Source organism: Bicyclus anynana, chromosome 24 (genome assembly GCF_947172395.1).
Source record: "Bicyclus anynana chromosome 24, ilBicAnyn1.1, whole genome shotgun sequence".
In the NCBI taxonomy this organism is placed as follows: Eukaryota; Metazoa; Arthropoda; class Insecta; order Lepidoptera; family Nymphalidae; genus Bicyclus; species Bicyclus anynana.
In genome coordinates, this window is record NC_069106.1 from 9,760,804 (window position 1) to 9,774,828 (window position 14,025).

At 40.3% G+C, this 14,025-nt stretch overlaps 1 protein-coding gene across 1 annotated transcript in view; it reads right to left on the reverse strand.

The window, feature by feature from the left end:
* LOC112055637 (lateral signaling target protein 2 homolog) overlaps positions 1-14,025 on the reverse strand; it is a 78,892-nt gene that overhangs the window by 21,923 nt on the left and 42,944 nt on the right. Inside the window, exons 3-5 of the mRNA XM_052889052.1 lie at positions 11,043-11,180; positions 9,356-9,546; positions 725-872 (exon numbers count right to left, since the gene is read on the reverse strand). Coding sequence (XP_052745012.1) covers positions 725-872; positions 9,356-9,546; positions 11,043-11,180 — 477 coding nt within the window. The remainder of the gene's footprint in view (positions 1-724; positions 873-9,355; positions 9,547-11,042; positions 11,181-14,025) is intronic.

The following is a 14,025-nucleotide window of genomic DNA, read 5'->3' on the forward strand; positions in this document are numbered from 1 at the left end:
TACTTAATAGAAGGTCCCAGCCCAATCAGCTATGTAAACTTGATAAAACAATAAATTTTCATTTCAGTCCACCACGCTGGCCCAATGCGGATTGGCAGACTTCACACACGCAGAGAATTAAGATAACTCTCTGGTATGCAGGTTTCCTCACGATGTTATTCCTTCACAATTTAAGACTGAACACAATTTAAGACTGTCAGCCTACACTAGCACAATGCGCGACCACGACCACGACCACCGACCATCTCGCTCGTGGGCGCTAAGACCGTAGAGTGAACGTATCATCACCTGTTCCTGCGTGAGCAGGTTCTGTTTGAGCGCCCTCCTCAGGCTCTCGGAGAACAGCACGCAGATGAGCTGCTGCGCCTCGAACTCGTGCGGCGTCTTCACGTTCACCATCGCGTAGGAACGTAGGGACCTAGCACATTGCGCGACCACGACCACGACCACGACCACCGACCATCTCGCTCGTGGGCGCCAAGACCGTAAAGTGAACGTAACATCACCTGCTCCTGCGTGAGCAGGTTCTGCTTGAGCGCCCTCCTCAGGCTCTCGGAGAACAGCACGCAGATGAGCTGCTGCGCCTCGAACTCGTGCGGCGTCTTCACGTTCACCATCGCGTAGGAACGTAGGGACCTAGCACATTGCGCGACCACGACCACGACCACGACCACCGACCATCTCGCTCGTGGGCGCCAAGACCGTAAAGTGAACGTAACATCACCTGCTCCTGCGTGAGCAGGTTCTGCTTGAGCGCCCTCCTCAGGCTCTCGGAGAACAGCACGCAGATGAGCTGCTGCGCCTCGAACTCGTGCGGCGTCTTCACGTTCACCATCGCGCTCACATAGCACAGCTCGAACTCCGCGAACAATCTGGAAGTGTATACAATAAGTGAGCAATTTAAAATCCTGTGACAATTGGTGAATATTTTTTTTTAATACAAAAATATTTATTGGTTAAACATACAAGTTTTGGGCATGCACCTCAAACTTTTCAGTTGTGTGCATTTTAAGAAATTAAATATCACGTGTCTCAAACGGTGAAGGAAAACATCGTGAGACACACATCTAACAGTATGATGTTTAAATACTGTTAGATGTGTTACTAGGTAATGAAAAATGAGGCGCTCCAAAGAGGAAATTTCCACATCTCAATGTTAGTTGTGGTCAACAACGAACGTTATTTAAACAAATAATACCTAAATATCGTCTACAATGTCGAGTTGTGTGTTCAGGAAGTGTAAAAACTATATATACATAAATAATGGAATTAAAGACAAAATTTTGCATGTGTGCGCTCAATTTTGTAGCTTCGGATCACTTTTTGCGGTGATTTTGTAACGTAACCGATCTATAGTATAAAATTATCATTGGATATAACTGACAACAGTTATTAGCGGAGACAAATTACATTTGTCAACGATTTAACCTATTAGTCTTATTTGCGGCAAGTTAAATTGATTACTCAATTTGCAAACTATTGACAACCACAAGCGATGTACATTAATAGGATAATTTCATACATTTCACAGTTAATAGTTCAGTAATGTATGATTCATCACCTATCGTCACACGTCATGGCAACCATATCAATACATGAAAATAAAATTGAAGTGTCGGTCTGTTATTTGTAAATCTGTAGTTTTTTCCCCACCGCTGAAAGCGAAAAAAGTATATAACCATTTATTATTAATTGATTATAAAACACGGCTAAAACTCACGTGATATTACGTCGGAGTATGCCCGACTAGTTTCGAACCCATACGGCCCTTAGTCATGAGGTGGTTCTTGCATCGCGGCACGATCCAAACATATAGTTTAAATACGTATACATATACATACGATAGTTTAAATTCTAAAATAGCCAACCGATACGGCGTGGTATGGCAAAATAAAGTGAAACAGTTCGCGCGTCTTAGATCTAAACGTGTAAAATTGGAGTGTGGACTGAGGTTTATACACTCACGATAGTTTAAATTCTAAAATAACCATTTATTCTTTTTATCATCTAATCTACCAAATTTAATTGATTCCAATGACGCTGTAGTAACTGCAAATTTAGCACCCCGGGTTCCCCTACTATTATAGTTATTTACAAGATACTAAAACACAAACCAATTTTTTTAAGAAATTTTGTATGTCTATCTGTTCGTCAGGGCTAGTTAATCTTTGATAGGCTTCATCATCATCATCATCATTACCAACTAGCCACCATACTTAACCAACCATACTTAGCTCACTGCTGAGCTCGATTCTCCTTTTAGAAGGCTAAGGCCCTCTTAACCGGTTAAAAACTAAAACAAAGTTTGACTCACTATAACATTTTTTGTAGGAATCCAAATAATTCGATTCGGACAAAGTCACGGGCGGTCGCTATATATGAATATATGCTATTTCACTGTCATTACTAATGATTCGTCATCAATCACTATAAAGTACATCACACATGGTACAAGGTAAATAAACATAAAAAAATGTTCTTCTTTTCCAACACATAGTCACATAATACTTACTCATTTTATTTTTAAAAGCGCGATTTCTTAGAAGTAGGAACAATGCAACATTTCTAAACTTATAGTAAGTGATCTTGTTAGGTAAAGTGACTGAATATACGGGGTATTTTAGCAGTATTAAGGTCAAAACTCATTATAACAGCTTGGACACAGCCCTCACCTAGAGCCGAGGATACATTTTGGGAACAAAAGTCTGTGGGTCTCGGTAGGCTCGACAGAAGTGATAACTTAAGCCTACTGACGTATGCGCAAGAGATAGGGAAGCGAGACAGACTGGCGTCGTAACGCTTTACGTTACAAAGCTAACCCGAAAGAAGATGTCACTTCAAAAAATTACTATTCCCCAGCTAGTCCAGTTGTGTGTTAAGGTAGCGTAGGAGATGCATAGGACAAGTTTAAATACTCTAATACCGGCCCAAAAATGGCCATCAGCTCTCAGACCATATGAAGTGACCTACTAGGCGGCGAGACGGTGCCGGTCCGTATGCGAGCCGATATAATGAGTTTCGTCCGTTAATTAACCTTACCCACAACAGATGGAACCATACACCAATTTCGTTTTTAAGCACTTTTTGAATGTTAACAAAAGTATACATATGTATAATATTTAGAACTTTTTAAAAGTATTAATCAATCTTACCTATCGAATATTCTCAGAAGACATGGAACCATTTATCCAAATTTTGAATTTCTGTGACTTATTAGTAGAAGTATATAATAATTACAGCTGTAAAGGAATAATCAATTTTTCCTGACGAATTTCCTCTCTCATGTGACTCGTCGTACATTAAGAGTGGTTTCGTTTGGGGAATTACATTAATGAGTATGTCCATTTTTTTAACAATATTGACCTCTGCCTTCGATTCCGAGGGGATAGATTAGAATCCGGTCAAGGGTCAAGCACCTCCCAACATTTTAATTATGTGCATTTTAAATATCACGTGTCTCGTATGCTGGAGGAAAAACATCGTCAGGAAAGGAGATGGTCCATTTCAGGTCCACTCTTGTACCCCGTAACATTAAAATTTAAATAACAAAATAAGTGAATAAATCTAACTAAATAAAAATAAATAAATAAAATTAAAACCCAAATTTTTGAGTTATATCAAGATGGCGCCCATAAAGCAACCATGACATGACAATTGACAGCAAACGTCAAATCGACTACTGCATTGAAAACGTCATCAATCCGCCATTATTACCTACAGTAGTGACTTCGCTCGCGTCGGCCTAGGTTGACCCACGTGCGGTGTATTTTTCGTGTGTTTTCTTTCTAGTGAAAAATAGCAGATTTTTTGTGTGGTGTGTTCTAATATATTTTGGTGGTGGTAAGTCCGAGGTTAGATATGGAGGTGGATCCGCCGCCTCGAAAGCCTCCAGACCCTGGGCCGTCAGCCCATGGGGTAAATAGAAAACGTCCTGTAGAGGATGACAGTCCGCCGAATGATCATATGGGCACCGGGAAGAAACCTTCCTCGAACTTGTCCCAACCCTCCAAGCAAACCATTTTTATTCATCCTTCTTTTTCTGAAGGCCCCAAACAGTATTTAGGATCCGACAAAGGTCCATTTATCATCCATGTGTCAAGGGAAATCTCCGACCCATCTGCGGGTACCACCATTCAGGCAATTAAATTTGGTCAATTTTTACACAGGAATAAGTTTGCTGACATAACAAATGACGGTGTTAAAAATATAGGGCGTAATAAAATAAGCGTAGAATTTGCTTGCAGTCAATCAGCAAACTTATTTCTTAATAGCCCAATTCTCAAATTAGCCAAATATCAAGCAATAATACCAACTTATAACGTAACTCGCATGGGTCTAGTAAGGGGAGTCCCTATTGACTGGCACATGGAGGAATTTGTTACATCCCTAGAATTGCCGACAGGTTGTGGTGAAGTTCTGAAAGCTCGCAGATTAAACCGCAAGGTGACAAATGATGGTGTTATAGAATGGATCCCAACTCAGTCGGCGGTTCTTACTTTTAGGGGCCAAGTCCTCCCATCAAAAATTTTTTCATTCTACACCTCCCTATCAGTGGAAACCTATAAGTATCCTACAATTCAGTGTCTGAGTTGCTGCCGTTTTGGCCACATTCGCACTCAGTGCAGATCAAAACCCAGGTGCTACAGGTGTGCGCAATCTCATACTGGAGACTCATGTGAGGTGTCTAAAGAAAAAGCTACATGTTTATATTGCTCAGGCAACCATTTTGCCTCTGACAAGCAATGCCCGGAGTTCAATAGGCAACAAGACATCAAACATATAATGTCCCAAGAGAACATTCCCTACATAGAAGCAGCATCACGCTTCCCCCCTGTCCGCAGATCGTACGCAGAGATGGCATTCTCATCCTCCCCGTCCTACACACCTCATTCTAGGAACTCTCCACACCATAATACCTCTCCCCGTAAATCATATAGAGAAACTATTCTCCGTTCCCCCCGTCCTCGTGCACCCTTAGGTAAGGGGTACGATAAACAAGCTCATGCATCCTTTGTAAACACGCCGTCATCATCCCTCCCCAATGGTTGTGCCTTCGGGTCCAACCAAAAAGAAAACCTTTCCTCTCAAGGAAAGATGATGGAATTTTTATCAGAATTTTTAGTCAGTATCATTTCTCCATGCAGTGAAATGCCCTTACCGCCCAACGTTGCCCAAAATTTGTATAAATTGTTTGACATAGTTAAAAATGGCCCCAACGGCGATCCTGCAATGGAATAGTCAAAGCATTAGACCAAAAAAACAAGAATTAATTTCAATTATTAACCTGCATGACCCTGTTATTGTTGCCATCTCGGAGACATGGCTGAGGCCTGGTTCCCGTTTCCGGGTCCCGGGTTTCTTCTGTTTGCGGGATGACAGGAGTGACAGTCATGCAGGGAGTGCCATCTTCCTCCGGCACAACCTCCCTTATTCTTCTATCCCCCTTCCTCCTCACAGTGATCAGATTAATGCTGTTGCTGTGAGGTCTCTTAATATTTCCTTCTTGTCTCTGTACATACCTCACCCTAATTCTTCCTTGATCCCTGAGATCCAATCCATCCTATCATGCCTTCCCAGCCCAACTGTTGTTATGGGGGACTTCAATGCCCACCACACTATGTGGGGGTGTTTCAGCTGTGATGGTTTTGCTCCTTTACTGATAGACATCATTGAGGATGCCAACTTGTGTATTCTAAATGATGGCTCTCCAACTCGTAGAGCTTATCCATCTCAGAACCCGTCTGCAGTTGATCTGACTATTTCCTCTTCATCTCTTGCATCCCAACTATCCTGGAGAGTTCTTCCTAGTACCTATGGTAGTGACCACTTCCCAATCATCATATCACTGAATACTAGATCTGTCCCTCCTCAAAACCCTACCCCACTGCTTAAATATAGACTGAGTAAAGCGAACTGGTCTGCTTATGCCCAGTCCGTTGACAATATGATGGACTCTCTTCCGGTTCTGGATCATGATAGTGATTTTTCGACTTACTACAATCAATTTATTAACTCTCTTCTGTCTTCAGCCGACTCTCACATACCTAAGAAAAAAACTTCTGCAAAAAATCAACTGCCTTCTCCACCCTGGTGGGATGAAGAATGCACTGATTTATTTAATCAAAGAACAACTGCAGAAGAAGAATATACAGCTTGTATGTCTAATGGAAACTTTATTAAGTATCAACATATAGCTGCTAAAATTAAAAGAATAGTCCCCAAAAAGAAAAAGGTTAGTTGGTCCACATTCTGTGAATCACTTAGTCCTAGATCCCCCTCCTCAGTTGTCTGGAATAATATCAGAAGATTCCGGAGATCCTTAAATCACTCTGATCCCATTTCCAATAACCCAACTGAATGGCTTAGTGCTTTTGCTGATAAAATTGCCCCCCCATACGTCCCAACTATGGAAGATTCCCTATATCCTATAGTAGTTTCAGATACGGATAAAATGGATGCCCGCTTTTCCTTCTCAGAGCTTCAAATAGCCCTTAGCGGTTTAAAAGATTCAGCCCCTGGTGAAGACGGTGTACCCTACTCTTTTTTGGTTAAATTAAATGATAAATCCAAACACTGTTTTCTTAACATGATAAATTATTTTTTTGAAAAGGGTTTTATTCCAGATGCCTGGAAAACCCAGTTAGTTATCCCCATTCTCAAATCTGGCAAAAATCCATCAGATCCTAATTCATATAGACCTATCGCACTGTCATCTACTTTAGTAAAAGTTATGGAGATCCTCCTTAAAAACAGATTGGAGTGGCTAATGGAGAGCAGAGGTGTACTGGCTCCTTCACAGTTTGGCTTCAGGAAAGGCTCTAGTACTGCAGACAGTCTCAGCATACTCACTACAGACATTCGAATTGCCTTTGGAAGGGGAGAGTACCTAGTGGGTATATTCCTAGATATTGCTTCTGCATATGATAATGTAATTCTTCCGTTACTCAGGCAAAAATTGCTCCAGCTGAGTGTACCTCCGAGGATGACACATTTCATATGTAACCTGCTCTCTGGCAGGTCAGTGGTGTTAAAACACCAGTCCACCTTTCTTCCCCCCAGATCAGTCTGGAAGGGTCTTCCCCAAGGCTCTGTCCTCAGTCCCTTACTTTACAGTCTATATACTCATGACCTAGAATTGTCTGTGAACAATTTTTGTAACATTCTACAGTATGCTGATGATATTGTCCTTTACCATAGTTCTAGCTCTGTAGACGACCTACATCTTCATCTTAACTCTGCACTTTACTACCTAAGTCAATGGCTCTCTGATCATGGCCTTTCTCTAGCAGTGGATAAATGCCAAGCTGTAGTGTTTACAAGGAAGAGATCTATCCCTACTTTTAACTTAAGTTTTGAGGAACAACCCATCAACTTGACAGACAAAGCCAAATTTCTTGGTATTATATTAGATAGAAAACTAAACGGATTTGCACATTCACAATATATTACTAAAAAATGTGAGAAAGGTATCAATGTTCTACGGGCTGTAGCAGGAGTATGGTGGGGAGCTCACTCTTACTCCTTAAAACTATTATACAATGCACTAGTTCGTAGTCACATTGATTACTGTTCATTCATTTTAGATCCCTTAAATAAAACTACCTCGGAACTGCTGAACCGAATTCAATATAGGTCTCTTAGAATTGTTTTAGGGGCAATGAAGTCATCCCCCACAAATGCTCTACAAGTTGAATGTGTTGATCCTCCCCTGCATCTCAGGCGACAATATCTATGTGATAGATTTATCAGTAAAACACTTCAGCTTTCTTCCCACCCTCTATGGTCCAAATTAACCCAGCTGTCAAAAGTTATTAGCCCTAGTAATCCCTCTCCATGTCTCCTTAATAGTTTTGAAAAATTCACTAAGCTTCCGCATCCCTTGTCATCATTATCAATAAATCCTCTATACTCTACATCATACGAGGCCCTTGTTTACAATCCTCCTGTGATTACAGATCTGGGTCTAACTAAAGATGCCCCTGATACCAACACAAAGTTCCAAGAAATTGTTCATCAAAATTGGTCAAATTACTTGTACATTTACACAGATGCTTCAAAACTCTCCCCTGAAAGTTGTGTTGGTGCAGCTTGCTGGATTCCCAAATATAAAATAGTCTTGCAATTTAAATGTCCTCCAGAAACCTCGGTGTTCACAGGAGAGGCTGTTGCCTTGTTAGAGGCAATCCTGTTTGCCCGATCCCATAACATAAAACAAACTGTTATTTTTACTGACTCCCTTAGCTGCATATATTCCATAAGGGAAAATCCTTTTAGAAGTAAGTCCAAATTTCCTATTATACTACAGATTAGGGAAGCTCTGTTCTCATGTCATGAAATCGGTTTGTCTATATTTCTAGCATGGATACCCAGTCATTCCGGCATCTCTGGTAATGAATCTGCGGACTCTTGTGCTAAGGCAGCTGTACAACTTGGCTCATTGGAACATTTTAAAAATTATTCACATGACCTCAGTACCTTAGCAAAAAACTATTTAGATAAATCTTGGCAATCATTCTTTAACCACTCAAAAACCTTTAAAGGTAAATTTTATGCATCAATTCAACCGAATATACCCAAGCGACCTTGGTTCTTTCACCATAGGTATGCTGACCGATGGGTCACCTCTACAATATCCCGTTTAAGACTTGGTCATGCCTGTACACCTGTCCACTTGAACAAAATTAGAGTGAGAGATCACTCTCTGTGCGAATGTGGTTTGGACGAAGGCTCAGTTTCCCATATCCTCTTCTCTTGCCCTAAACTTCTCCACCCCCTATATGATGTTCTTCCTCCTAAATTCCCACGCCCTTTGAATGTTGAGTGTTTGTTAATGTCTGTGTTTAGTCCCTATTGTAAATTTATATGTAAATATATTGAATGTAATAACCTTAAGTTGTAAATATTATGTCTATTAACAATATTAATTTTGTGTTTTTTCAGAAGTGTGACTAACAACTGAACTAACAAAAGGTTTAAAAAAAAAAAAAAAAAAAATCCGCTATATACAATGTCAAAATTATGCTGGATAATAATAATTAATACTTGATTCCCAGCTTACACCGATCAACCTCTATAAAAGTGTGTCTTCCTTACCACGTGACATTGGCGAAGTAAATTGTACCCAATTGGTACAGCAGCAAGCCATATAATCAAAAATTGAATTGAACCTACAGTAGTGTTGCATTGTTTGGGAGAGAATGAATATTATTTCGAAAGAATTAAAGCACATTTGTAGATTTGTATTTTCTTTTATTTCCGCCAGGGTACAATGACTGATCCTGGGCCCTTACAATTTTGGACCATCTCCTTTGCCGAATATGGGTTATGAATGATGATGATGATGAACCAAAATTACCTGTCGAATATCCTCAGACTCTCATGCAACATGTCGTCGTGGTCTTGCAGAGCTAGACCGCGCGGTCGCAAGCACTGTTCGCGCAGAAGAGAGCGGACCGTTTCAAGACTCCGCGTCAGCGCCTTCGCTAGAGGCCGCATGGCTGCCGACTCCTCCTCCCGGTTCATTATCGAGGACCCCGCTGCCAGGCACTGGAATGTTAAAATAATAAATAAAATAAATAAAAATAGCTTTATTTCCTTACATTTACATTTTTTTGAAAATTATTATTAAGGATTACAAATTTTATAGATTGTTAGTTCATATAAAACAAATACATTCAAACATCACCATTACAATAAAAAATAAATATCCGCGACTGCGAAATTTAAGAAGCCTAGCCAAGCCTAACACAATTCAATTTACCAGTAGTTCCTGAGATTAGCGTATACAATCCAACAAACCTACAAGCAGTATAAAATGACCGTTATAGAATCAAACGTTATCTAAGTTACCCAACCAATCCGCGTTATAGCAGCGCGGTGGATGACTCTTGTAAGAAAAGACCTGGTCCTAAATATGACAGTAACAATCAATCAATCAATCAATCAATCAATCAATCAATCAATCAATCAATCAATCAATCAATCAATTTATTTATTTAAGCCCCTTGTCATGTGAGCGTCAACCCTAATGCACGGAAGCCAAATAAATGACATAAGGGAATGCCACCGCAAATGAAATTTAAGTAACAGCTTAAGGCCGAATAAGGGAGAGCCTCGTGTTTTTTGCATTTTGCATCGTGGCGATCCGACGAGTGACGACCAAGTAGTCTCATGTGACGTCCATCGGCTGATATGATGATGACAATGAAACAGATTTCATCATTGCTCTCCATCTGACATTTTGTATTATCTTTCAAATATGACCAATATTACCGTTCCCCTCCAACAAGTGGGTACGACAATAGATCTGCGGGCATTTACATTTTTTTGAAAATTATTATTAAGGATTACAAATTTTATAGATTGTTAGCTCATATAAAACAAATACATTCAAACATCACCATTACAATAAAAAATAAATATCCGCGACTGCGAAATTTAAGAAGCCAGATGATCACTGCTGGACATAGGCCTCTTACATGGACCAAGCACAACGGTCTCGAGCCGCCAGCATCCAGTGGCTCTCTGCAACCCGCTTGATGTCCTCAGTCCACCTAGTGGGGGGTCGACTAACACTGCGCTTTCCAGTGCGGGGTTGCCATTTTCCATTTTTCCAGCACCTTATAACCTTGGGACGCCAACGTCCATTTGCTCTTCGAACTATGTGGATTATTATGCAACAAATGGATTAATTTAACTAAATTATTCAAAGCTAATTCATTTATTTCAAGGTGGTTTATTTTATATTGTCTTCTTCTTCTTCTTTCCTGGGCCTTTTTCGCACTTGGCCAATTTTATATTATAAATGGCTTGCGCTTGACTACAATCATGTCTGATTAAATGATGAGGTCTAAAATGAAGCGCGCTTGCCTATAGAAGATGACAATTCACTGTTGCCTTGAAGCTGCACAGTACGTGTCAAGTAACAAAGACGCCGATAGGGCAATCCACACCTTGGCGATTAAATCTTTCTTCCTTACAATATTAGATGAAGAGATCCCAATAAAAAGACCCAAAAGAAGATCCCAAAGAAAAGATAGTACCTCAGCACCAAACCACAGCTGTCCGGCCAGGTTGTCCTGAAGGACGTCCTCGGGAAACTTGACGCGGAACCCTCTCGCCACCCGCTCGTCGCCCAGCACCTGGTCCATGATCTGGCTGGTGATGTTGAGCACCCTGTCCTGGAAACAAAAGGTTTTTTTTTATAAGAAACTAGCAGAACATTGCGATTTCACCTGCTTAATTTCCGTTCCCGTTGGACTAACGCGATAACATAATTAGTTGCGAAGCTGAAGTGGCAATGGGCGGGGCACATAGTTCGAAGAGCCGATGGACGTTGGGGTCCCAAAGTGCTGGAATGGCGACCCCGCACTAGTAAGCGGAGTGTTGGCCGACCCCCCACCAGGTGGACTGATGACATCAAGCGTGTCGCAGGGATTCGCTGGATACAGGTGGCTCAGTATCGTGATGTTTGGAAGTTCCTACAAAAGGCCTATGTCCTGCAGTGGACATGGATGATAATGATAATTAGTCTATTGCTCTCCAAAAGTCTCCCACCAACCAGACCTTTTTTTTACATTATATAGGCTAGCGCTAGGCAGCAATCATGCTTGACAGTAAGCGATGATGCAGCCTATAGTGGAACGCGCTTGCCTAGAAGATTAGAGCCTATTCACTCTTGACTTGAATATACCCATGTTGTAGGTGGTAGGGAAAACGGAAGCTGGAAGGGCATTCCATAATTTCGCAGTGCGGATCATTAACGAAGAACCGAAACGCTTCGTACGTGTCCAGGGGACATCAACTACGTATGGATGCAGACCTCTGCGATGCCTGGCGGTTCTATGGTAAAAAGGTGAGGAGGGAACCAAATCGAAAAGCTCCTAAGGGCACTCTCCGAAATAAATCCTACAGAACATCGACAGACAGGCAACTTTTCGGCGATGCTCCAATGATTGCAATTTTGCATTAGTTAGTGCCTCGTTAGCTTAGACCATTTCAATAACAGGACCTGTCTTGCTAACCGTTACCCCTCTGGCAAAGATCAAAAATCTATGATCTAACGCGTTTATAAAAACTGTTGCTATAGAATCGATGTTTCATTGTTGTAATCGTTTTCTCCCTAAAAATGCCGGTTTGTGTAGTTAAATGGCATAAAAAACGGCCAAAAACTTGTAATTTAGTAAAAGATGGAGTAACGTGTCATTTGTAAGTATTTAAACCTTAATTTTCCAAAAGAATCGATTATTTTTATTACAAATTTATCAAATTTGTAATAAAAATAATCGATTCTTTTGACGAAACAGCCAAACATCGATTAGTAATCGAATATTCTATGTATATCTGCGGATTGTCTAAGCAATGTGTTTGTTAGTCGGTGTAAGAATAACGCGTGTGTGTATTGCGGGTCAAATCTATTGTTGTGTGTAGTGTATGGACATAGACTATTTTTAATGGTGTTAAATATTTTCGATGTGTGAGTTTACCTCGTCCCCCTCAAAAACTACAAACAATTTTGTTCGTGAATTTGAGTGCGATGCATCTCCATTTTCTAATTCCTCTATGCTCGTTAGCGATAATTAAGAAAACCTCAATCGGCCCAGCCGGGGAATTGTAAACACGAATACTTATGGATTAGATATCCTAATATGTATTCGAAAACAATTATTATAAGAGTTGACAACAATGAACGTCTCAAGTTTTATAGGTCATCAATAAATCAGTTCGTGTAATGAAACAGTATATATCAATTTTATCTTTAGTAGAGGGCATTGTCCACACGTGGCTTATTACGTTATAGTGTGAGAGACAGTGGTGGGCAAATCTTCGTCATTTAAACAAAGCTGTAAGTTTGTCAGACCGTGCGCCTACTACCTATAGCTAATTAAGTGCCCTGCGAATAACGACACGATTCCATAAGTTATCAAAACATATAAATAAAATTAAAGTGTGTTTTGTTATTAGGTACAGCTATTTTACACGATACTAAAGAGAACGACAGCTTTTTTTAATTCTTGTCTGTCTGTCTGTCTTTCTGTTTGTCCTCTCTAGAAAGTCTGAACAGATTTTAATAGGAATATCACTGACATATAAGAGGACTTTACGGAGTAACATAAATCTACTTTTTATCCCGAAAAGATACATTTATGCCACAGGATTTGTATAAAAAAAGGCTTTTTACTTTCACGGTCGTGTCTGGAGACTGAACATACAATAAATCACTATGATCCAAACTCCATTTTTGCCTAACGCATTTGCATGTTGGTGGGCGCATGGTCTGACAAACTTTCAGCTTTTATAAAATGACAAAGATCTGACTACCAAATCGCTCTTAGACTATTACTAACAACAATGTTGCCTTCACGTGGTCTTATCACAACAAAATATGTGTTATTATGCAAAAACTCATCTCACTGTCGTTTATAGGTATTATGTCATGCGATACTGCCCCGTTGGTCCAGTGGATCGTTTGTTCGGCTGCAGTTAAAAGGTCCTAGGTTCAAATAAGTCGTTCATTGCAAGCTTAGTTTACAAACATTTCCATAGACATTCGCCTATTTTAAGCCAAAGGGATCTCTCCTCGTCGGAGAGACCTGTAGCACAGACCCGCCACGCTGTTTCATTGAGGATAAACGAATCTATAACGATTAATGTCAGATGTTAATAATATTAAACGGGTCAGAGAATTAAGAAAATTCTCAGGTATGCAGGTTTTCGCACGATGTTTTTCCTTCATCGTTGTGACACGTGATATTTAATTTCTTAATAATATTTAATCTAACACACAGAAAAGTTGGGGGTGCATGTCCCGGACCGGATTTGAACCTACGCCCTCTGAATCGAAGGCAGAGGTCATATCACGTCACACGAGAAAAATATTAACCATGTTTAAAAAACTAAGCTTATATACGTTTTTTTTTAAAAGAATATACTAGAGCATGCAAGAGTATAACGAAACGCAATGGACGTTGCCAACAAAATAATATACACGTAACTTCGCAGTTTATATAACCGAGTGCTTTGAAG